Source organism: Lepidochelys kempii, chromosome 1, assembly GCF_965140265.1.
Source record: "Lepidochelys kempii isolate rLepKem1 chromosome 1, rLepKem1.hap2, whole genome shotgun sequence".
NCBI classification, from domain to species: Eukaryota; Metazoa; Chordata; order Testudines; family Cheloniidae; genus Lepidochelys; species Lepidochelys kempii.
Window position 1 is genome coordinate 187,395,584 of NC_133256.1, and position 24,655 is coordinate 187,420,238.

The 24,655-nt window shown below is 40.0% G+C and overlaps 1 protein-coding gene across 6 annotated transcripts in view; it reads right to left on the bottom strand.

Moving 5' to 3' along the window:
* Positions 1 to 24,655, bottom strand: part of EPHA6 (EPH receptor A6) — an 872,967-nt gene that overhangs the window by 814,456 nt on the left and 33,856 nt on the right. For 5 of the 6 annotated variants that reach the window (XM_073305263.1, XM_073305254.1, XM_073305245.1 and 2 more), the window contains one exon: positions 16,738 to 16,802. The exons of the other annotated variant lie outside the window; for it this stretch is intronic. In XM_073305263.1, the coding sequence (XP_073161364.1) occupies positions 16,738 to 16,802 (65 nt within the window). The remainder of the gene's footprint in view (positions 1 to 16,737; positions 16,803 to 24,655) is intronic. 6 annotated transcript variants of the gene reach the window in all.

Here is a 24,655-nt window from a genome sequence, read left to right on the forward strand (position 1 = left end):
TGAAGCACAAGTTAACTGAGCTCAAATACAGGGGTAAAATGGATGAAATTTAAGGCCCCAACATACAAGATATCAGATCAACAGTCTTTTCTGGCCCTACAAATCTGAAGTTCCTTCCCCTTTCTGGATAACTCATCTGTAAATTCTATTTCATATTGTCCTACTTTAGTGCATTTACATCATAGGCACATTGCAAATCACTGTGGCTACAGTACTCTCTATCATACCATATTACTACTTGAATAACTTGAATAACAGAGCTCTATGCCTCTGTTTAGTATTGATTTCACCGTCTCTACACTAATTCTTGGATACCCCACAGAAGGAAATCCACCCCTTTCCCATTATCTACTATATTATCTGGTACCTTCTTGTGTCATTTTTATCTTCCTATCAGCCTATGTTATAGAATCATAAATATATAGGGCTGGAAGGGACCACAAGAGATCATCTAGTCCATTCCCTGGCATTGAGACAAGACCTAGACCACAACTGCAGGTGTTTGTCTAACTTCTTAAAAGCCCTTAATAGCCTTTTCCACTGGGTAACTATCTTTATAGGTAGGAAGTTTTTCCAATACCAAACTTCAGTCTCACTGGCTGCAAACTAAATCAGTTACTTCTTGTCCTATTGTCAGTGGACATTGAGAACAAATCCATCAGCATCTTCTTTATATCAATCCTTATCATATTTGAACACTCCTAATAAGTCTGCTTTTCTCAGGACTAAACATGTCCAGTTCTCTCCAGTTTGTCGATATCTTTCCAGAAGTGTGGCTCCCAAAAATTGGACATAGCACTGGAGTGGACCTAGCTGGAGTGTTGAGTAGAGTGATACAATTACCTTCCATGTCTTACATAAGACACGCCCATTAATACACCACAGAACAATATTAGCTTTTTTCCAACTGGATCACCTGACTCATTCAAATTGTGATTTCACTATAACCTGCAGCTCCTTTTCTACAGTACTGTTACATAGCTAGATATTCCCCATTTTGTATCTGTGCATTTGATTTTTCCTTCCTAAGTAAAATATTCACACTGGTCTTTATTAAATTTTATCTTGTTGAGTTCAGACCAAATTCTCCAATGTATCAAGGTCATTTTGAATTCTAATCCTATCCTCCAAAGTGCTTGCACACACACTCCCCACCACTCCCCCAAACATAGTGTCATCTGCAAATGTTAAAATACTCTCTCTACTACAAGTCATTAATGAAAATATTGATTAGAACTGGAACCAGCAGAGCCCCCCATTAGCTACAACCTCTTTTATAATTATTTCATGATTTTACAACATATCAAAGTTATAGACCAGTCAGCCTAATTTCCTGGCTCCTCTTTGCTCTTCTTTTTAAACTACAGACTATGTTTGCTCTTTTCCAGTCACCAGGGAACTCACCTGTCCTCCATGACTTTCTGAAGACACATCACTAGATAAGCAACTAGCCCTGGTCTACACTAGGAGTTGAGGTTGAATTTAGCAGCTTTAAATCGATTTAACCCTGCACCCGTCCACATGACGGAGCCCTTTTTTTCCAACTTAAAGGGCTCTTAAAATCGATTTCCCCTGACAAAGGGATTAGCGCTGAAATCGGCCTTTCTGGGTCGAATTTGGGGTACTGTGGATGCAATTAGATGGTATTGGCCTCAGGGAGCTAGCCCAGAGTGCTCCATTGTGACTGCTCTGGACAGCACTCTCAACTCAGATGCGCTGGCCAGGTAGACAGGAAAAGGCCCACGAACTTTTGAATTTCAATTTCCTGTTTGGCCACCGTGGCAAGCTGCAGGTGACCATGCAGAGCTCATGAGCAGAGGTGACCATGATGGAGTCCCAGAATCACAAAAGAGCTCCAGCATGGACTGAAAGGGAGGTACGGGATCTGATCACTTTATGGGGAGAGGAATCCGTGCTATCAGAACTACATTCCAGTTTTTGAAATGCCAAAACATTTGTCAAAATCTCCCAGGGCATGAAGGACAGAGGCCATAACAGGGACCCGAAGCAGTGCCGCGTGAAACTTAAGGAGCTGAGGCAAGCCTACCAGAAAACCAGAGAGGCAAACGGCCGCTCCGGGTCACAGCCCCAAACGTGCCGCTTCTATGATGAGCTGCATGCCATTTTAGGGGGTTCAGCCACCACTACCCCAGCCGTGTTGTTTGACTCCTTCAATGGAGATGGAGTCAAAATGCAAAATGCGACCTTGGAACAAAAGCACACGTGCTATGCATGTTATGTTAACAGCAAGGTTTACCGTGAAAGAGTGCACCCATTGTTCTATAAAATGTGTCTTTTTAAATACCACTGTCCCTTTTTTTTTCTCCACCAGCTGCATGTGTTTCAATGATCACAGGATCTTCTGCTGCCCAGAGGCTAGCGAAGATTAGAAAGCGAAAAAAACGCACTCGCGATGAAATGTTCTGAGCTCATGCTGTCCTCCCACACTGACAGAGCACAGACGAATGCGTGGAGGCAGACAATGTCAGAGTGCAGGAAAGCACAAAATGACCAGGAGGAGAGGTGGCGGGCTGAAGAGAGTAAGTGGTGGGCTGAAGACAGGGCTGAAGCTGAAAAGTGGTGGCAGCGTGATGAGAGGAGGCAGGATTCAATGCTGAGGCTGCTGGAGGATCAAACTAATATGCTCCAGTGTATGGCTGAGCTGCAGGAAAGGCAGCAGGAGCACAGACCGCTGCTACAGCCCCTGTGTAACCAACGACCCTCCTCCCCAAGTTCCATAGCCTCCTCACCCGGACACCCAAGAACGTGGGGGGGGGGCCTCCGGCATCTGGAGTATTGTGTCCAGTTTTGGGCACCACACTACAAAAATTGGAGAGAGTCCAGCGAAGGGCAACAAAAATAATTAGGGGTCTGGAACACATGACTTATGAGGAGAGGCTGAGGGAACTGGGATTGTTTAGTCTGCAGAAGAGAAGAATGAGGGGGGATTTGATAGCTGCTTTCAACTACCTGAAAGGTGGTTCCAAAGAGGATGGTTCTAGACTATTCAGTGGTAGAAGATGACAGGACAAGGAGTAATGGTCTCAAGTTGCAGTGCGGGAAGTTTAGGTTGGATATTAGGAAAAACTTTTTCACTAGGAGGGTGGTGAAACACTGGAATGCGTTACCTAGGGAGGTGGTAGAATCTCCTTCCTTAGAAGTTTTTAAGGTCAGGCTTGACAAAGCCCAGGCTGGGACGATTTAATTGGGGATTGGTCCTGCTTTGAGCAGGGGGTTGGACTAGATGACCTCCTGAGGTCCCTTCCAATCCTGATGTTCTAGGATTCTATGATTCTAGGGTGGTTAGCTTACAGGGAAGTGGAGTGAACCAAGGGGTGGGGGGTTTCATCAAGGAGAAACAAACAGAACTTTCACACCGTAGCCTGGCCAGTCAGGAAACTGGTTTTCAAAGCTTCTTTGATGCGCACCGTGCCCTCCTGTGCTCTTCTAACCGCCCTGGTGTCTGGCTGTGCGTAACCAGAAGCCAGGCGATTTGCCTCAACCTCCCACCCCGCCATAAACATCTCCCACTTACTCACAGATATTGTGGAGCGCACAGCAAGCAGTAATAACAGTGGGAATACTGGTTTCGCTGAGGTCTAACCTAGTCAGTAAACTGCGCCAGCGCGCCTTTAAACGTCCAAATGCACATTCTACCACCATTCTGCACTTGCTCAGCCTGTAGCTGAACAGCTCCTCACTACTGTCCAGGCTGCCTGTGTACGGCTTCATGAGCCATGGCATTAAGGGGTAGGCTGCGTCCCCAAGGATAACTATAGGCATTTCAACATCCCCAACTGTTGCGGTCCAAATACAAGACAGAACAAGACTTTAAGCAAGCAAGCAGGCTGGTCTGCCTTGTCAGCTTTCCACCCTCTCTTATTCTCTCTCTCCTCCTGCGCATTACATACTCCAACAGATAAAAGGAATACACTAGCTTTGTTTAATATTCTTATTTACCAATTTCTATCTACCGCATTCCTTGCTCTCAGGCCTTGAGCCCAGTCCTGGGAGGCTTCCCATGGTTCATGTCATCTGGGTGAGTTTCCAAGGTTCATGCCATTGAGAGGAGCCGTGTGTGCACTGCTCCTACACAACACTCAGGGCGTGCCCTGAATGTTGCCAAGTGCATGAACCCTGCATGAATCCTTCACCCAACGGTTATTTTCTGGTGTGGGAATAAAGTCCCTTCCTGCAGCTTTTCAAACAGACCAGAGTTCCTGAAGATGCGAGCATCATGTACCTTTCCCGGCCATCCCACGTTGATGTTGGTGAAACGTCCCTTGTGATCCACCAGGGCTTGCAGCACTATTGAAAAGTACCCCTTGCGGTTTATGTACTCACCGGCTTGGTGCTCCGGTGCCAAGACAGGGATATGGGTTCCGTCTATGGCCTCACCACAGTTAGGGAATCCCATTGCAGCAAAGCCATCCACTATCACCTGCACATTTCCCAGGGTCACTACCCTTGATATCAGCAGATGTTTGATTGCGTTGGCTACTTGCATCATAGCAGCCCCCACAGTATGTTTGCCCACTCCAAATTGATTCCCGACTGACCGGTAGCTGTCTGGCGTTGCAAGCTTCCACAGGGCTATTGACACTCGCTTCTCAACTACAAGGGCTGCTCTCATCTTGGTAATCTTGTGCCTCAGGGCAGGGGAAAGCAAGTCACAAAGTTTCATGAAAGTGCCCTTATGCATGCGAAAGTTTTGCAGCCACTGGGAATCGTCCCAGACCTGCAACACCATGCGGTCCCACCAGTCTGTGCTTGTTTCCCAGAATCGGCATTCCACCGTATGAGCCTGCCCTATTTAGCACCATGATGCCCACATTGCCAGGGCCCCTGCTTTGAAAGAAGTCTGTGTTCATGTCCTCATCACTCTCGTCACTGCGCTGATGTTGCCTACTCGCCTGGTTTCGCTTTGCCAGGTTCTGGTGCTGCATATACTGCTGGATAATGCGTGTGGTGTTTAATGCGCTCCTAATTGCCAAAGTGAGCTGAGCGGGCTCCATGCTTGCCGTGGCATGGTGTCTGCACAGAAAAAAGGTGCGGAACGATTGTCTGCCGTTGCCCTGACAGAGGGAGGGGCGAATGACGACATGGCTTACAGGGTTGGCTTACAGGGAATTAAAATCAACAAAGGGGGTGGCTTTGCGAGAAACTGAATGGCCCCCTCAAGGATAGAACTCAAAACTGTGTTTAGCAGGCCGTTGATTTCACAGAGGAGGGAGGAGAAAATGAATACAAAACAGATCTGGTCTATTTCTTGTTTTGAGCCTCTTCATCTATCTTTATACATCTTGCTGGCAGCAGACTGTGCAGTACAACTGCTAGCCATAGTCATCTCTTTGGTGCTCGGCAGAAGACGGTGCAGTATGACTACTGGCTATCGTCTTCTGCTAGCTGCAGATTAAAAGACAGTGCACTGCCGGTAGGACTGAATCGCCATGAGATGAAACAAGTGAAATGACCCGGCTGTAAACTGCTGCTGTGTAGCAATACAGTACCACGTCTGCCAGCACCCAGGAGACATAAGGTGATGGTTAGCTAGCGGGCTCCATGCTTACTGTGGTATGGCATCTGCACCACCCGCGACAATGTTTTAGCCCCATCAGGCACTGGGATTTCTACCCAGAATTCAAATGGGCGGCAGAGACTGCGGGAACTGTGGGCTAGCTACCCAGAGTGCAATGCTCAGGAAGTCGACGGTTGCCTCGATACTGTGGACACACTCCACTGACTACATGCACTTAGAGCATTTGCGTGGGGACACACACAATCAACTGTATAAAAACGCTTTCTACAAAACCGACTTCTTTAAATTTGACCGAATTTCGTAGTGTAGACATACCCTTAGGTATTTATAGAGCCTCTTCCTGTTGGGATTTTATGTCCCTTGCTAGGTATAATTAATTTTGTGCCTTAGTTTTTCTGATTTTGTCCCTACACATTTGAGCTATTCTTTCGGACTCCTCCTTCACAATTTGTTCATGTTTCCATTTTTCCTAAGACTGGCTCTCTTAGGCTGTACGTGTCTTTGCTTTTGTACTGTTATGTGTGCCCTATGCATAATGTTGTATCCAATACTTTTGCAATATTACTTCACAGTAAAGTTTGTACTGTCTGTTTCTTTGGAAAACGCCTCGCTTTGCTTACTTGTGCTCTTTGTGTCTCCATTGACTTAATTCAGTTGAGTAATTTTATTCTGATGGGAGGGTTTATTCATTATTTGCATCAGGGACTGATGGACTGTGGACTATTGTCTCCATACTACTTTAAAGCAAATGCAGACAACTAACATGGAGCGACCTGAGTCAGAACTGGAGAATTTTTTGTTTATATAAAGCCAAAGAGTCTCATGTTGCAATACTACTTAGCTGGCCAAAAATTTTAAAACATAACATTGATAGCTTGATAGCATAACATGATTAAAAATAGAACAAAGATTCAAACGTATATAAATAGATATAGAAGAGGACAGTCTGCAGGTGAGCAGTGATATGCCAGAAAATCTAACAATATTTTCTAATTGGTTTAGAGGGAGCCAATATTCCAGTGTTCACTGAAACATATTGGAAATCAACTTATTGGAAAAGGGTTAAATTATTCACATCTGGAGTGCGTGTGTGATGGGTGAGAGGAGAACAAAGGAAAAACACAACACACACAATAGTACCACAAGTTCCCTGTCAGTGATATGACAAATTTGGAACCAAGGAAGCTGCCTGAAACTTTCTGAAGAGTTTTAATCAGACAACCAGAAAAACAAGGTCAAAAGCTTAGAAGATCCCCCAAAGGAAAATGAGACATTTAAAAAAAACAACAAGAGTAATTACATCTGTGGTTAATTTTGTAGGAAGATTACTAATTGACAAGGAAGCATTTACAATAGCAGCAATCACTGGGATTAAATGTTCTCAGTCAAATAAACTAGGGTTCTCACTTTAAACTGTTCATTGCAGATGTGGTATAGTGTAATTAGATACTTTGGACACAGGTGTCAAATAAGAAAGTAAGCCCAGCTAAGCTGATGAGCTGGAAGGGCATGTGCAAATTCTTATCCAAGGGCTCTTTCTACTAAAAAGGAATCTCTGCATTCGTTACAAATATCATCTCTATGCCTTTTTCCTTGGGAGGATTCCCTGGAAAAATGTAAGCCAATATAAACCGATGCTAATGGAATCCTATGGTTGAAAGAAGCAAGCAGCTGGGCTTCACTGCCTGAGCAAGAAGTGGTGGTTTGGGGTGGCTTAAGATCTAGTTTCACTCCACACATACATTAAAGTTTAAAAAAAACCATCATTTTTATATAAAACAAACACAATGAAATAAGACAAAATTATCATTATTTGCAAAACAAAACACACATACAAACCCATCCACAAATCCACAGAGTCATGCAGGGTATCAAAGTGTCTAAATGGATAAATAAGTAAGAACAATCTATGAGTATAAGGGACTAATATATACACACTAAACTGCAAAAGTATGCAATAATTTCATGTGTAATAAGACATCCTTCATTTTTTCCAAATGTTTCTATTAGACAGTCTTTTTTCCCATTAATGCAGCAATAGAGTGCTCACTAAGCCAGTCTATGTACAAGGGAGGAACTGCAGATTTCCATTTTTTCCAAAATAAACTCTTTTTGCCACTAAAATAGTTACTGCAATCCATTTCACAATGTTAACTGGTAATACCGACTCATTCCACATCCTTAAAACATACAAGCATGGAGAAGGAAAGATAGTGGCACTTAGTTTGAGAGAGCACTGAACACAGCATTCCAGAACACATGCATTTTTGACAGGTATAGAGGATGGGCAAAAGGTTGACATGTGACTGTTTGGTAACACAGTGAGTGTTGGAGATTTAATCTACCCTTAAATGTTCTGGAGTCCAGTAGTCCCTGCTTAATATCTTGTTCTGGAAGAATCACAAGGATAAAGAACTTGAAGTATCTTTAACATTAAGCCAGATATCCTCCCAGGTTTCTGTTGAAATAGTAAAGGCAGAATTCTTTCTCCCTTTTTTTTCCCTTTGAGACTGAGATTAAGAGTATTACAAAGCATTAAGACACCTTAATTCCTACAATGTGATTTGTTTCCATATTTCTTAACATGTTCTTCTAGAAGTGAGAGTTGAAAGAATTCAGTTCTCCCCTATCCTTTCATGAATTTCATGAGCATTGGCACTGAAGAAGGAACTGTGAAACAGTGGTAGCTGATATTTGTTATGCATGTAATTGAATGAAGACCAGTCTATCATCTCATATTATTATTATTTTTTTTTTGGAAAATCCTTTGGCTATCCAAATTGTCTTTAAGTGTGGAGTTTGCCTTGATCCTGGTACACAGGTTATCCCATAGTGGTATGAGAAGAGAATTAGTAAAATCGGATGCTTTAATTGTATCAACAGATTGCAGGGTATCGCATGTAGTTTGGAAGCCTCTTAAGGTATATACAAGAAGAGAGGAAACTGAACAGCAAGCTAAGCTTTTTTTCCTATCTCAAACCAGGCTGGTGTGTAAACAGAGCCACTGGAGGAGAACCATTTTACAATAGGACACATTTGAAATGTTAGCTAGGTACAAATCTACCAACCCTGTATCTCCAGTTTCTCGGGATTTTTTTTAAGGTTCTTGTGTGACAAGCAAAGCTATTTTGTATCCCATCTAAAATGCACAATAAGCCTACTAGTTGAGCAAAGCGTGAAGGAGGCTAACCATATAAGTTAATCTTGGGCAGATATTCATTTTGGGTATATCTATTCTCCCCAGCAAGAAAAGAGGGAGGAGACGCCACCTCTCTACATCCTTGGAAACCTCTTAATATGTAGTCCGTATTTACGGAAACAAGATTTGTCCTAATGTTCCAAAAATTAACACTTAAATAAGTTATTTCCTTGCATATTGGAAATGGAAAATGCTGAAACTGAAAGAATCTGATCTTTTGGATATATTCATTGCTTGCAGATTTATTTCAGTTAATACCAAAACCAGGGATCTCTCAAAAAAGTCAACTACATTCAATAACAATGGGATTGATCAGGCTGAAGTCTTCAAAAATGTCATCTGCATGTACACTGATTTTGTATGCTTTCCTGTTTATAGTCATACCTTCAGTGGCTGACTGCTGACATATGTACATTGCCAGTGCTTCAGGAGAGATTAGGGAGAGGCAAGAGGGGGCAGACCTGCCAGTGTCCCTCTTTCTAGTTGAAATGTGGGAGAAATAATTCTATTAGTTGATAGTGAAGCGAGGGGAGAGTTACAAAATACCTGAGTTCGGTCAATGTATTGGTTCAAATCTGAATATTTTTCAGACAGCTATTAGATAAGGTCATTCAACCCTATCAAAGGCCTTCCCTGCATCTAGAGATAAAGCAATAGAGGGAATATCCGAGCTTGCTGGATCTAGTGATTTTTCTTGCATCAGCAGCAGCCAATCTACATGTATAATTGAAATCAATTAATTTTAAAGTGTACCCCAAGTAATCATTCTACTAGCCCTCCCTGAAATCCTGACTGTGGTCCCATGCATAGCAGTATGATAAGGGTAGATAGGATGGGGCAAGAACTCAAACTCAATCTGAAATTCTAAATCTGGCTCTACTCATTCACATTTTTAGTGCTTTCTGAGGATCACATTGAACTAACTGCTGTTCACTCAAGCAACTACCAGGAATGTCAGGAACAGCTGTGACAAGAGAAACTTCCCTCTTGTGCAAAGTTGTGCTGCTCCCCCTGCTCCCCACCCGCATGGCTAAAAGCGCATAGGTAAGGAATTACGTATTACCTCTCCATATGCATTTGACTATTCCAACAGTGCACAGGACAGATAATCTAGGATAATCTAGAAAGTAAGGCTACTCTTGTGCTAAAGGCACTGGATTGTGACTTAGAGCTGGGGTTGAACCCTGACCTCCCAAGAGACTTCCTCTGTGACCTTGCATATGTCACTTAATATCCTGTACCTAAGTTTTCCTGGTCTCTAAAATAAGGATAGTACTTAGTCTCTCCCACCCTTTGTCTTGTCTATAAAGTAAGATCTTTAAGGCAGGGGCTGCCTCTTACTAATGTTTATGTACAGCTCACGTGGGTCTTGATTTCTGGTGGGGGCATCTTGGCACTAAATTTAATATCATTAATAACAAAGCTTCTGATGCACAGTGCAAGCCTGGCAATACATCACAACCTTACTACCACAGGAGAAACCTGTTCCTCCTTATTTAGGAGAGACTCACCTCCCACATTGCCAGCAGTTAGGGTAGATCTACTAACTTCTCAACAATACAAGTACCCATACACCACCAGAAGTATCTGCTCTTGTTACTGTGAGGAACAGCTACCAGGTGACACCTAAAATAACCTCCATGTAGTGCTCGGGAGTTGGAAGTATGGTGGGTTGCAAGGGGTTGAAGTAAAGGATAGATAGATCCTGGGTAAGGAAGAATACAGAATTGATTATTTTCGGAAAGGAAGTATTGCAATGAAGGATTTGTTTGCAGGAAGCAGGGAAGGGCAAAGACTGTTTGAATGACTGATTTATTTTGAAATGAAGAGTATTTTATGCTGGAAGTGTCACACGTATCCCTGACTGAGGTAGAAAACTTAGGTAGCCTATCATGAATGCTACTCTCTAATTTAATAGAAACATCCTTTTTCAATCAGATATGATCAAAATATCAGTAAATAAAACTCAAAAAAGTCCCCTACAATTAGGTTTACATTGATAAGACCTGGGCTCAACAACAAAAGTGAGCATTCTCCAATCATTGAATCTTAAAATCCTATTTCTGCCTGAACACAGTTTTAACCTTTTATTATTCCAGGCAACACCTAAGATCAGTGTAACTATTAAACATGCAGTTCTGTCAAATGCACAAACTAAGAGAAAAATAGTTAGTTTCACTCCTGCTTCCCAGTCAGTGAATCATTTCCTCTATTTTAGTATCACTTACTTAAAAAAATATTTTCTCTGAAGAAAATGTTAAAGTAAATCCACACAACTTGACAGGGGGATCTCGGGACAGGTGAATGTGACTGAATGTACCCCTGTATTCACATCCAAACACACTACTGTAATAATCTTGTACAAAATATGCTTTGCAAGGCATCATTTGAAAACAAACAACTCACCGGTTAATAATATCATAGTGAAATGTATGTAGAAACATTTGTAAAGTTATGAACATAAACTGAAATTACGACTGAATTGTGCTTGCCAGAAAAGCCTGGGGAGAGACAGGAACAGATTGATTTGCATTTTAACCACCATCCATGAGACTCCATGTTCCATCCCCACAACTGGAAGAAACTTCATCTAGAGGTAACCTCACAAAAATGCATGCAGAGGGTGACAGGACTATAAAAAAGGGAGGGGCAAAAACCATCCAGGTACGCTCTCTCTCTTTTTCACCTTTTGGACTTAATCAGATATTCTGATTTGAAAATTTCATTCAGCAATGTTGCTGGGAACCTGTGATATGGATTTTACGTTGAACCAAGATAAATTTGTTTAAGTCTTAGCTACTAGGAATCATTTTATCTTTATTTCTCTTGTAACCATTTCTGACTTTAATACCTTGTACTTGTACTCACTTAATCCCGCTGTAGTTAAATAAACTTGTTTTATTTTTTAAGAAAAACTAATCCAGTGTTGTGTTTAATCTGAATTGTTGGGTAACTTCAGTTTAAAATACCAAATTGTTGTATATTGACACCTTACAGGGAAAAACAGACCTCTAATGTCTGAACTGTCCAAATTTTCTCCATGTTTCTGGAGAAAATCAGGGACTGGGAGTATGTTAGAGTCATCTTGCAGGTAATAGCAAAGGCTGGCAGAAGCCAGAGTGCTGTTGGCAGGCTGCAGCTATTCATAGACACTCCATGTGATCTGCACGCTCTTTGGCTGTTTGTGAGGAGCCCAGGTTAGGAGCTACAACAGAAAAGCATTGTGAGCCACTCAAGGCTGCAGGGCAGGTGGAGGCATATCCCCTCACTGGTCTGGATTGTACCACAGAATGTGACAGCGTACGGAAAAAATACTGATTTTTCATTTCAGTTTATTAGATGTCATTGTAGTGTCATTTTAAATTGTCTGTTAATAGAGTTACCCAAGTTTCTATAATCCTAAGAGGAGTATTAATGTACTTACAAGAGATGGATCTCATTTCTAGAAAGCTCCAGACAACCTACAAAAAAACCCTGCAGACTGGATTTGAGCTTTTTGTTGCCAGTGTGATAATTTCACTTTTACACGATTACACATCTTAGTATATAAAGAGTTAAATCATAGTGTCAAAAACAAAAACAGAAGTATTGAGAAAACATAAAACATGCCCTTAGCATAGCAAAAAGCAGACCTAATTAGGCTAGCTTCTCTCCCACCAATTAACTTTGAGTAGTCTCTTAAAGAGCTAAATAGCAAGACATATAAAATGGATGTTACATTCAGACTGATGGAAAGTCACATACAGCTAAACTGAATATACTTGATTCAAAAACAGATGCAATAAAAAAAAGGGTTTGCCACATGTAGACAAAAAAAGTGTCAGTTCATGAGGCCAGACAATTCCCTATATTTCTTCTAGGGCTATTTCCACACTGGGACAAGAAAATGTTGGAAGTTTTTATTTGTAATTTTGTTGCCTTTGTTTTGTGTGAGTGAGTGAGTGAGTGAAGGGGGTGAGTTTCCTTCTCCATCAAATTGACACAGAATTCTGCCTTGAAAACCCAGAGATTTTTGGGGATCTCCTACTGACTCTGTCTGCATATTATTTTCTGCCTATCTATTGCTCTTTAATAAAGCCAAGAGAAATAGATTTTTAGCAGTTGAAGGAAGACCATGAGTGAATTCTTGAGTATTTTAAAAAAAAAGTTTGGCAGAAGGGATGGATCTTTCTCCTCGTTTAACCTGTCAAAATTAAGGCTTTTAGCAGCACAGGGCATAAAATTTGGGTATCATTGCTATAAGATATAGTGTCCAAGAGGTTTGCAGGATTTAAAATACAAAGCAGACATTCATATGTATAACATCGATGGTCACAGTATACAGGATGAAAAAAATGGAATACAAACCATCCTACTTCAGGATAAGCCAACCAGCGAAAGGTTTTTGGAAAAAAATTCCTCTCTGAGCCATTTATTCTGTAATTGTCCATCGTGGGGATTCCTGCACCTTCCAACAACCAATGTCAAAGACTGAATTTCAGACCAGATGGACCAATATGGCAATGCTAGTGTTCCAAATTAGGAAATTAGATTGGAAGTGGATAAGCCTGGGGGAAGTGGGACAGATCAGGAAGTTTGGAGACATTCATCATGGAGAATTAATCATCCCCTCAGGTGGGAGAGCTTTGGGATACATGGAGGTAACCAGGGTACATAGTCTCACAACTCTAGAGAGCCCTGCAATGAGGGAGGCAGAAGTGCCTGGATGGATGGGTGGCCCCTACATTCTGATCCTCCAAGAGGCACGCTGCCAATGGCTGGATCCACCCATGCAGCCACTGAAAGAGCTTCAATGTGAGTTAATGCTGCTCCACCTTCACCTTCCCTGGTCCCAAAGCCCTATCACATTCTGACTTGGAGCTTTGAAAAAAGAGCATCTGTGGGGTTTCCCAAACGAAGCGGTAATGCTGGGGAACTCACCAAGGACAGGAACATTTACATTCTCAGGGAAAATAAAATGATATCTAGATTGCACAGGTAGGCCTCAGAGTACAGGGTAACTATGTTAGGCTAGATCTGCAACTCTGGATAGGAATATTATGGACATGCAACATCTGTGATCGTTTTGTAAAGGATTTAGGAGAACAGCTATTTTATTGAACTTAAATTTTAAAATCAATAAATGCAAGGGAGTAATTTCTGGCATAACACAACAAGAGTCACAAACATGATTCTGAAGGCAGAATTTGGCCTTCAGTTCAAAAAAGTGTGGATATAACTAACCTATATATTGATGGAAATTCAGAACTGCAAACAAATACAACTGACAGATTATATGATGGACATGAAGGAGAGTGTGTAGGGCGCGTTCTGCAAAATTTCTGAGTGCTTATAAATGAGAAGGGGCTAGCAGTGATGGAAATTGTAATCCTTTTACCTGTATACCAGGTGCCGTATTCAAAAGTTATTTAAAACATAAGGAGTAAAACAATACACTTTAGTTTTTAGCTTTAAAGATTAATTTCACAACCACTTTAAAAATAATTTGGTACCTCTGTATACAGTTTTTGCTATATTAACTTCTGAACTCAAAAAACTCTGTTAAACTATGTATTAATTTAAGTAATTCTAAGCATGGCAGCAGTTATAAAAGAATTAGCAGCCACTCATTTTAAGCAGCAAGTTTGCATATATTTAAATTACTCTGCTGTGAATATTACAATTCATAAAAACATATCCGTTATTCTACAAGGACTTAGGATATTATATTCGCTTTTCAATTATTCATGAAGGAGGTTTTCTATTTGCTCAGTTCCAGTGTTTACTTAGGCCTTGTCCACATTTATCACAGTAAATTGACCCAAATTATGCTACTCCAGCTTCGTGAATACACCATGCTGTGTCGATCGGAGACACTGTCTCATCGTAGCAGAGTAGACCGGAGAGTGCTCTGCCGTCAAGTTAGCGGGTCTTCATCAGACCCACTAAAATTGACTCCTGCTACCTCGATCACAGCAGTGTTAATCTCCGGTAAGTGTAGACATGGGCTTAGTATCAGTGAATATCTACTACTAGCACGTTAACAACTGCTCAAACTAACACTACACAGCAATTCAGGTTTTCACCTAACCAATGTTTTCCATTTCTTCAAGCTACAGCCACATAAATATGTAGGGAAAAGAGAAGTTATCACAATTTTCTCAGTGACCATTTTTTGTCAGATTCCCAAGAAAGACCATAGCATATCTTAAAAATAAACTGAACCCCAAATATTTACAATTAATTCATATGTAAGCTCTTTGTATCAGAGAAATAAGACCAATTCCTAAGACTGACCAAGTAGAAGCAATTCCTCTGGCAAAACATCAACGTATCTGTGATTTAAGTGAGCTACAAAATTGAGAGGGGGAAGGGGACTTACATGAGCAGCCAAAACAGGCATGTTCTGATGGTTATTGTGTAAGTCATCTTTGTTGTTTCTTCCTGCTTGCATTTTAGATCTGTTGTTGGTGGAACAGTTATAGCTTTCAAGAAAGCATATGAAAAACCCATTGCTACTTAATGGAAATGGTATCAGATCTTGCTTGTCTTATGCACACAAGTAGTCCTGTTGATTTTAATGGAACTCATCATTTGACTAAGCTAAAAGGTATTTGGCTCATATTGTAGCTTTCAGGCTCTGAGCCTGTTTATTTTGTCCATAATTTCCAAAGAAAACCTTCAGAATTTAGGATTCAGACTATATGAAACTGCATGCAAAAGTGTAAAATACTGAGATATGTATTAACAGACTAAAATCTTGTCTAAGAATACAAAGGACTGGAAAAGCCTGAAAAACGTTATCTATTATTTTGAAAATAGGCTGAGATTAAGAAATGTCACGTTGCTTGGAGTCCCTGGGGGCAGACACTAGCAGCACTTTTAAAGAACAGATTATTAAGGTGCTGAGGATGGACAACTTTTATTTCCTTCTAGAATGCGTTGCAAGAAAGAAAAACCCACAGAGAATGAAACAAAAGGCTTATCCCTGCATACAAAATACCCTCGGTGCTCTATAGCTCAGTCTGTTTCAGAAGTCAACACAGCACATGCATCATATACAGCAATTAAAAGATAATACCACCCAATATGAAAAGAAATGACACACAAGGCAAGAGATAGCTAAATTCAGGTCATCCTTAGAATAAGGACCCAACATATAAAAAGGACTTAATTGCTTCAATAGACTATCTTCATTAAAAGTGATACTAAAAATGACAAATGTGCTGTTAAGAGCACTGGACAGGTGGAAACAGCAATACGCCATTTGAAGATCAGCCACCAATATTTCTCAAGAGGTTACATTTAAAAAAAACAAAAACAAAACACCTTCTTCCCCCTCCCAGTCTGGTCACGTAATCTCCAAGCATGCCAGCCATCTGCAAAGCTCTGAGGCCTTGTGCCCTGCAAAGCACCCTGTGCCTCTGGTCATGTCAATCTATATTAACAATACTGTGCAATTGTGTAAAAACATTATCTAGGATACTGAACTTTTGATTAAAATGTCATAAGAAAAAGCCACTTTACATAAATATATCAATTTTCTAAACCTTGATAGCTTTGTTTTCACTCTTTTACAATATTTTAATAGGCCTTCAGAATTAACATTTGTAATCACGCATCAGACAGTGGAATCAAAAATGCCACTTTGATCATATAAATTGTTTCAAACTACTGTAATAAATGGATAAATTATTTTTTATAAAATTTAAAGAAAGCTTGTTCCTGATTTAAAAACTCAATTTAAGTTTTAGGACAGAAAAGATATCCATAAGTGAATTACACACCTCCAAATACAGACATGAGAAACCCTGACAAACCATTACCTATAGAAGTAGCAGCTGATGGCACTGTAATATGTGCACATATTACCTTGCTATTCTGGGGGCTCTTAGTGTTAACCACAATTCAGATACTTCAATTCACTATCCCAAAATCTTTTCCATTAGTACATACTGCAGGAAAGTAAAATAGTGCTGAATAAAAAGGACAACAAAAGCAAAACGAGAGCTTGACTTACCCCATTTAAAGGATAGGTTTTCCATCCTAGCTCTCCAAGTGCAGCTGTAGTATCAAGCAACACCACTAGAAATAAAAAATATATGTATATATATACACATCAGATACTTAATTTGTTCTAGACATAGAAATAGAGTGCTATAATTTAAATACCAAGCCTGCATTAATTTGGCTAGTTCTACCTCTACAGCACTAGTTTAGTCCCACTAAAGTCAATGGGGTTGCTTGGCTGTACCTACTAATAGAATTTTAGCTTTGTGATTATCTTTCATAGTTAAATCCCAGAAGATATGACTTATTATATGAAAATTCAATCTTTTCTACAGTGTAATTTAAAAGTGTATTACACCATTGTGGTGTCCAGTGGTTATAACTATATATGCCTGAATGAGGAAACCCATTTTCAGACACCACCCCCACCTGGAAGCATGGGAAAGTTTTCATTCAGATGTGTTTCTGGATTCAAGTTTTGTGAACTTTAAAAATGAAGAAAAGCAGAGTTTAGTCATTTCCACATTTTAAAGTTAAATGTAATTGGGGTAAAATGCAAAGAAATAATGCAATCAATCAATATAATACCACCATTTAGCTCTACCACAGCACTTTCATTGGTACATCTCAAAAGCACTTTATAAAGGTCATTATCTCCATTTTACATGTCATCATTTGTAACTGAATCTTTAAGCCTAGAACAAAAAACAACTAGAAAGTCTGACGATGATTAGTTTTGCTAGTCTATTTGGATTAAGTGCTAAAAGATACTATCATTTCTAAAATTTTGTACACTGTGAATCTTTTGCAATTTTCATGTATATTTTTTATTACATGACAAGGGGTTTGGATATCATTACACTGACAAAAGTAATAAAAACATTCTTTTCTAAAAGATTTTTGGGTTTATATGTGTTCAAATAAAAAAGCATGGCAAACTGGCTCTCTTCCCTGTCTTAATTATGCAAAAAACATACCACACACAATTCAGAACTCTTGAAACTGTCAGTAAATTCAGTATCTTGTGATGTGCCAGACTGTACCTGTACTAATGGAACAGTTATGTTTGACATTATGGTCTCAAATCAGAATCATAAACTAAGATTGAGATATAATGTTCATTGTTGACTAGCACTGTTAATTCTATTTCTCCAGTTATGGTGTTTTAAGAAAGTATCAACCAGGCCTCTGAGAAGAATATTTTTTTAAGTTGCATCCTATAGTTCTCTCTCCACACACACACACACACACACACACACACACACACACAGAGAGAGAGAGAGAGAGAGAGAGAAAGAGAGACACATGGTGAACAACCAGCCTAGCTCTTTCACAAGTACCATTTTACTTTTCAACAGCAAGATCAAAGTTTAGGTACTTATAAGATATAGCCCTGGTAATATTGGGTTGTCATTACTTCCATCACACAAAAAGGTAAGAGTTACGCTTGTTGCTACCCCATGGCTCACAGCAGATGAAGTTCACACCCCTGAACAGCTAGCCAGGAAATGAACTATGCACCATGCATGTCTTATTTGTTTGTGGTAACAAACCCATGGTTCTCATGATTTTCCAGCTGTTCCAAAGGGACAGTCCCTGCCTCAAGCTGTTCAGACTAAGCAGGTACAAAGAGTCAGCAAGAGGGAGCAACCTTTACTTCAGTTGGACAATACCCTTGAGTTTGAACTGCTTTCTTGAGTAATGGTTTCTGGGATCAAAAAAGCTATACATGTAATGACTATCAACTTTTTAAAACTAGGGTATATTCATCACTGAAATTATGATAAAAATTTAGATTAGCATTTTTTTAAAGACAGATACAGCTGTTTTTACAATAATTGCCATTGCATAATGGAGTTCTGATTTAAAAAAAACGCTTTCTGTCATTGGCACAAAATAAATAAGGTGTGAGCTTCCCTAGTAGAAACTGAAGTACTAATTAAATAGTAACCCCTGAGAGGCTGTAGAAAGGTCCCAAACCATAACCCACTGAATTCAATAAGAATCAGATGAGGCTCAAAGCTACTAGCGAGGGTTTCATACACATAAAATCTGTGTTAATTGAAATTTCATTAGTGAAAAAGGATCAACAATTAACCAACCAAAAAATAAAGCCAGGAAAAAAACAAAAATTGTCAAACAGAAAAAGAAAAAATATAAACATGTAGTAGTTGACAGTACTAGACTATCACTACAATAGTAAAATAAAGATAAAAACCAAAACTAGGATATAAATGAATACAGTAACATTGAACAAAAGTTGTTTTTTTTTAAAAGTTACCAATTACAAATACAAAAAGCTGTAGAGGTATTGGTAAGTCAAACAATGTTTCAGTAATTTTCCCTATATGATGATGTCAGAGAAATGCAGGAATTTAACCCTTAGCAGTCCATTAGCTTATGCCCAAGATCGCTAAGCAAAATGGACCATCCACATGTTATCTGCTTCCCATGCGGAAAGTTTTGTGGCACTGTCTCCTGCCTAGGAAGGCCCTCTGAAGGATTAGAATCCATGCAAAGAGGGAATGGGAAGAGAAGGCACATTCACCTATTTGTCTAAAATTTTTATTTAACTCAATTTCCCTCAGTTTTCATTAACTTTGACAAATTAGACTTTTTCCTCTGTTTGCCAGTATCAAATGCCGTCAGATCATGATCACTGATCCAAAGGCAACCACCAACTTCCATTACACTGATGAATTAATTTTTATCAGTCATGAGGTCCAAAATAGAGTTTCCTTGTATTGGGTGCAATACTTTGTGTTAGAAAGTCTATAATTTTTACAAACTTGTGTTATTTTATTACCAGCTGCATTAGATCTCCAGCATGTGTCTTTGCAATGGAAGTCCCCCATAATATATTTTTTCTTTCCACACATTCCGAACAGGTACTTAAGGAGTAACTCAACCTGTTTGGTTTGATTCGATTGTTTGTTACAAACACTCATCAGTACCCCTTCCTGGACTGTGTTAGTTCTAGTTAGCACATTGATCCATATGCATTAAAAATCCTGTGGTTCTGAGTTACTGATAACATATAATGCTGTATTTAATGTAGAGTGTCTCTTAATGTAGCGGTTCAGTTCCCAAACATCTTTTACCCACTCTGAACAGGTTATATAACCAATGATTTTAATTCCAATAATGCAAGTCATCCCACCAGGTTTCAGTAATGCCAATTACATCTTTAATGAGATTTTTCCAATTCCTCTTGCTTGTTACTCAGACTCCTCGTACTGGTATATAGGCAACTGAATATTTTCTTATCTTTCCTTTCCACACAAGTAGGGTCTGTTAATGATATACCAATTTTGAGTTTGTACTTCATTTACCTCATAGCACATACCCATTTTGAGGTTTGTTTAATACCCCCATGGCTACACTGGTTAACCTTCAAATTAGAATAGTCGTCCCTGACCTGAGATACATGTGCCAATATCTATCCTACTGGAATGTGGCTTTGTTTCCCCCAAAACCAAAACCTTCAGTTTCATACTAGTCACACAACCAACGGTTCACCTCTAGTATTTACTGCCTTTTCTTTTCTCTTACTAGTGGGACCTGAAGAATCACCAAGAAATCATTTGGACTTTCCTCTTCTTCAGCTCCCTTTCAAGATTCCTGAAGTCTTCTATAATCTGTAGTAGTTCCAGGTCACATGTTCCAATGGTATCAGCAATGGAATCTACTGGAAAACTTCATAATTCCATCCAATCTTCCAGTTACATGTTGTATTTTTGCTCCAGGAGGACAGAACGCTGTCTTGTTGTCCATCGCTGAATTGTCTGCCCACTTAACTTAAAATGGAGTTACCAATGACAATTATTTATTTTCTTAGGGTGGCTGAAGAATTTCTCCATAGCTGCTTGCTTCATATCACAAGGACACCCACTGAATACGTTGCCTGTAGCTTTCTGTTCTCTTTGTCGAGAAAGAAGTTCCTTGGTAGTAGACTTGCTAAGTATCAGATAACAATTCCATACTTCTAGTTGGGTTGAGTGCCTCCTGGTTCTCTTTCCCATTTTGGAAATAAGTCAGTCTGCTTCTTCAATTTCTGTGCTTTGCAGTTCCCTTATCACTGCCCCTCTCCCCCACCATGTGGTATCTGTGGCAATGATTTCAGAGTCTGGTTGTTCAGAAAGTCTTTGTTTTCTTGGATGTTGTGTGGTGTTGAAACTTGTACTTCCAGACCATGTATCTTTCTAGTTCCCCCTGCTAATGGCTGCTTTGATCATCTGGGGGGGTTGCATCTTCTCTTGACTCATCCCTCTGGCCAAGTCACTTTAAATTTTCTCCCCTGCCAGGGTACCCAGGCAATTGCAGGATCAGGGCCCATTTGAAGTACTACAAGAGTTTAAGACTTTCATGTTTTTAATTATCCTGCAAAATTGAAGCTCCAAGTGTAGAAGGTCTAGAATTGGGATGGGTTTATGATTTCAGGAAGGGGCAGCCCTTGCATAAATCATTCTTATTCTTATGTTCTGTTCACTACTTTGTAGTTTATTTTTAAATAATGTATTTAAAAGAGCACTTTTTTATAAAAATAGCAAACACAAAGGATTTTTTTTAGAGTCAAAAATATAGCCAGCTTTAAAGATGAAGCATGGACACCTCAATGGACACCTTTCTGTTTTGTTTTTTAGCGAAGAGAAGTCTGCTGCTGTCTGAACTCTGAGAAGCATACTGGACAGAATTCATCCTTGAGGTAGCCTCAGTGATCTAAGTAGAATGCACCTGAGCCTGATTTAGGCTAATACATTTAACCTCTAAATATAAAAGTGAGTGTTGGACCAGTTTCCCTTTCCCCCTCCCCATCCTGTCACCCTCTTCCCCAAGAGAGCTGGGGTTCCAAAACAGCCTGTCCAACTCCTAGGAAGCTACTCTGCACAGTGGACTAGTACAGAAGCCACAGTACCTCCAAGACACTTACACGAGTGTTAGGCTCATTGGGTTTATGCAATGGTGGATATTAATATTACTGCCCTGTCTGATGCATCTGTCTATAACTTTAATGTCTTCCTTCCAGCATCAGGAGCCTGTCCATACGGCCATGCTACCGGTGGCTGCGTTTACGAAGAGGCTCAAGTGGGAGCAGCTGTCCCTAGGTGACACCCACTGTACCGGTATAACTTTTACCCAGCACACGTCTTTTTCCAACAACACAAGTTTAAGCCATATAACACTCGAATTCATATTCCTGCAAATATTCCAGGAGCTAGTGGGTGAAGTTCTGTGGCCTGTAATGTGCAGGAGGCCAGAGTAGATCATCACGATGGTGCCTTCTGGCCAAAAAAAAATCTATGAGATTGGGACATGTTGCTGTGTCACCATAACTCAGATTTAACATTCTTCTAGTTGATTTTAACCTTGTGTACTCTCCATTCATGTTTGCGTTTGCATTTGCATTATAATATTTTATTTCAAACATTAAAGCCATTTCAGCAAAAATTAACATGACAAGACTAATTTTTAAAACCATTTGAGTTCCAACTGAAATATAATTGAGAAACTAAACAATATTAAACTTTAATATAAACAGGTGAAATGTGTTAAATGTTTTTCAGAGTGTGTGTTCATGTGCTCTTCCTTTAATTAAAAGCCAAGCAAAATAATCTGAACTACTTACATTTATTGACTGACACTTCCAGAGCTGTTGCCTCATCTCCCCTTGGTTTCTAGGGGATCCTCCCTACTCAAGAGAGTGCTTCAGATAACTTCCCACCAAATTCCTTATAGAGCTTACAGAAGGAGGCAGTGAATAACCCAATGGCTTGCTCTCTCCTCATTGCAGATGTGACCCCAAAGAGGGCTCTTCTTGGGGTTCCAGGAGGGTGTGAACTGGTGCCGCACAGGAAGCTGTTGCCATCACCATATGCATGACTGCAGAAGTCTGTCTAGAATGTCCCAATTCAAGAGTGAGCAAATGGTCGTGAGCACTTCATGCACCGTGAGCTGGGTTACAATCAAGAGATCTCCATGCTGATTAGTAGATAACCTGTACTCTCAAAGTTACAGTAACTGATCAGTAGCTGTAGGCAGCTCTTCAGTTCTCTTTCTACTTATCCCTCTGAACAGTTTGCATCATGGTAGCTCATGTCAATATTTACCCTCTGACACTGGTCTCTTTGGTACCCACACAGATTGCTTTTATTGTATCAAATAGATTTTAAGTCCATTTCAATTGACCTCTTACAGCCTCCATTTATTGCCAGTGTATATGAAGGCTAATACATACTTTTTTTGACACAATTATATAAGAAAAACAGATTCCTGTTACACCTAGTAGGATTTCAATTTTCTTCTCAAAATATTCTGCCTGCCCCTTATCAGAAGAAAAGTGTAAGAAACATCTGTCCTCATTTGCATGACCCACATAACTTCCACATGGGAATGCAGGGACTTCTCTTACTACTCACAGCCCCGACACCACACAATAACCTCGAGAGGGAAGGAAGTTGGCAAAGATATGACCCTGAACCCCATTAGGTGCTGACCTGGAGATCTGGATTATTGTCAATATGCTGCAAACCATGAAGGATCAACAGCAACAGGCCTGCTCTTTGCACTAAACGAAGCTTTAAGTGGCCAGAATGCCGACCAGTAGTCCTTTTAGGATAGCACAAGGCAGAACTGGGCATCATGTCACAGTGGAGCTCATGCAGAGTGCAATGAGGGACTGACCTTTTTAATTTTATGTAGTCAAAGATTTAATGAACAAAAAATTACTCTTATTTTTCAGTCTATAAACCAGTTTAATTAGCAAAAATCATCTAGTGCCATGATGAGTAAATAGAAAAATGTGTTATGCCTGAAAATTGTAGGCCTTTGATGCTAAACATACAATATCATTGTCCCTGCTTTACAGGCAGGGACTCTGAGGTACAGATGTGAAGTGACTTGCCCAAAGTTGCACAGCCCATCAGTGGCAGAGCTGTGAATAGAACCCAGGTTTCCTGATGCCCATTTTAGTGCTTTATCAACTGGCTCACACTGCCTCCAGCAGTTAAAAATAAAGTCTTCAAATGTTTGGACGAACTGGTGCACAAGGGGCAAAGACAGTGAACCGACAGTGACATTGTGCAGAATTGGAGCTACCTCTCAGAGGTCACCCAGGAGATGTATGAATGAAGCAGAAAATACACCTCTTGGAGAATGAAATGGTATTAGTATTAATAATGACAACCATACCCAGAGTCAGGGTCCTGCTGTGCTAAGTTTTGTACCATCTTATGCAAGGACATGTTGTCTTAGCACTTCAGGGAGAAACCAGGCAACATATGAAGGATGGGAGAAGAGGAATACAATCAAAATATGTATTTTTCCTGCTTGCTTGAGGGGTTAAAGCTGGCTAGCAAGCATTCATACTGCTGTCAGCAACATGTACAAGTCAGCAGGCAACAAACATCTACTGGGAGAAGCAAGTGTGGTTTTCAAAGTTACCAGTGTAGTGAGGAAAATAAGTTATTTTACCTCACATGGCTTCTCACTGATTTAAAGCAGATATCTACTTTAAAGAGAGAAGTCATGGATAACCTTAAGAATGTTTTGTCTCATTTCCATATTTTAAAAACAAATTACGTAAAGGGAAGAGAATAAATGAGTTACAGGGAATGAAGATAAAGGAAAAATATATGAAGCAAATGTGATATGTAACAGACCTCAGACCATTTGAGGCAAACGTTAACATGAAAATCAGCTATGTAAAATGTTTAGTTTAATATCGTTTTTATTGTAGCGCATCAGGAGCCCACCAAAACCAAATACAATTGAAATAGCTATGAGAGTTGCTCACTCATGACAACTAGATCCAGAGAGACCAGTCTTATTCTCATGACAATTAAATATTTCCTAACTCCTTTTAGGAAATATCCACCTAGCCAGTCAATTTAATGTTTCTCAGCTTTGTAATCCTCATTCGCTGAGCCAGT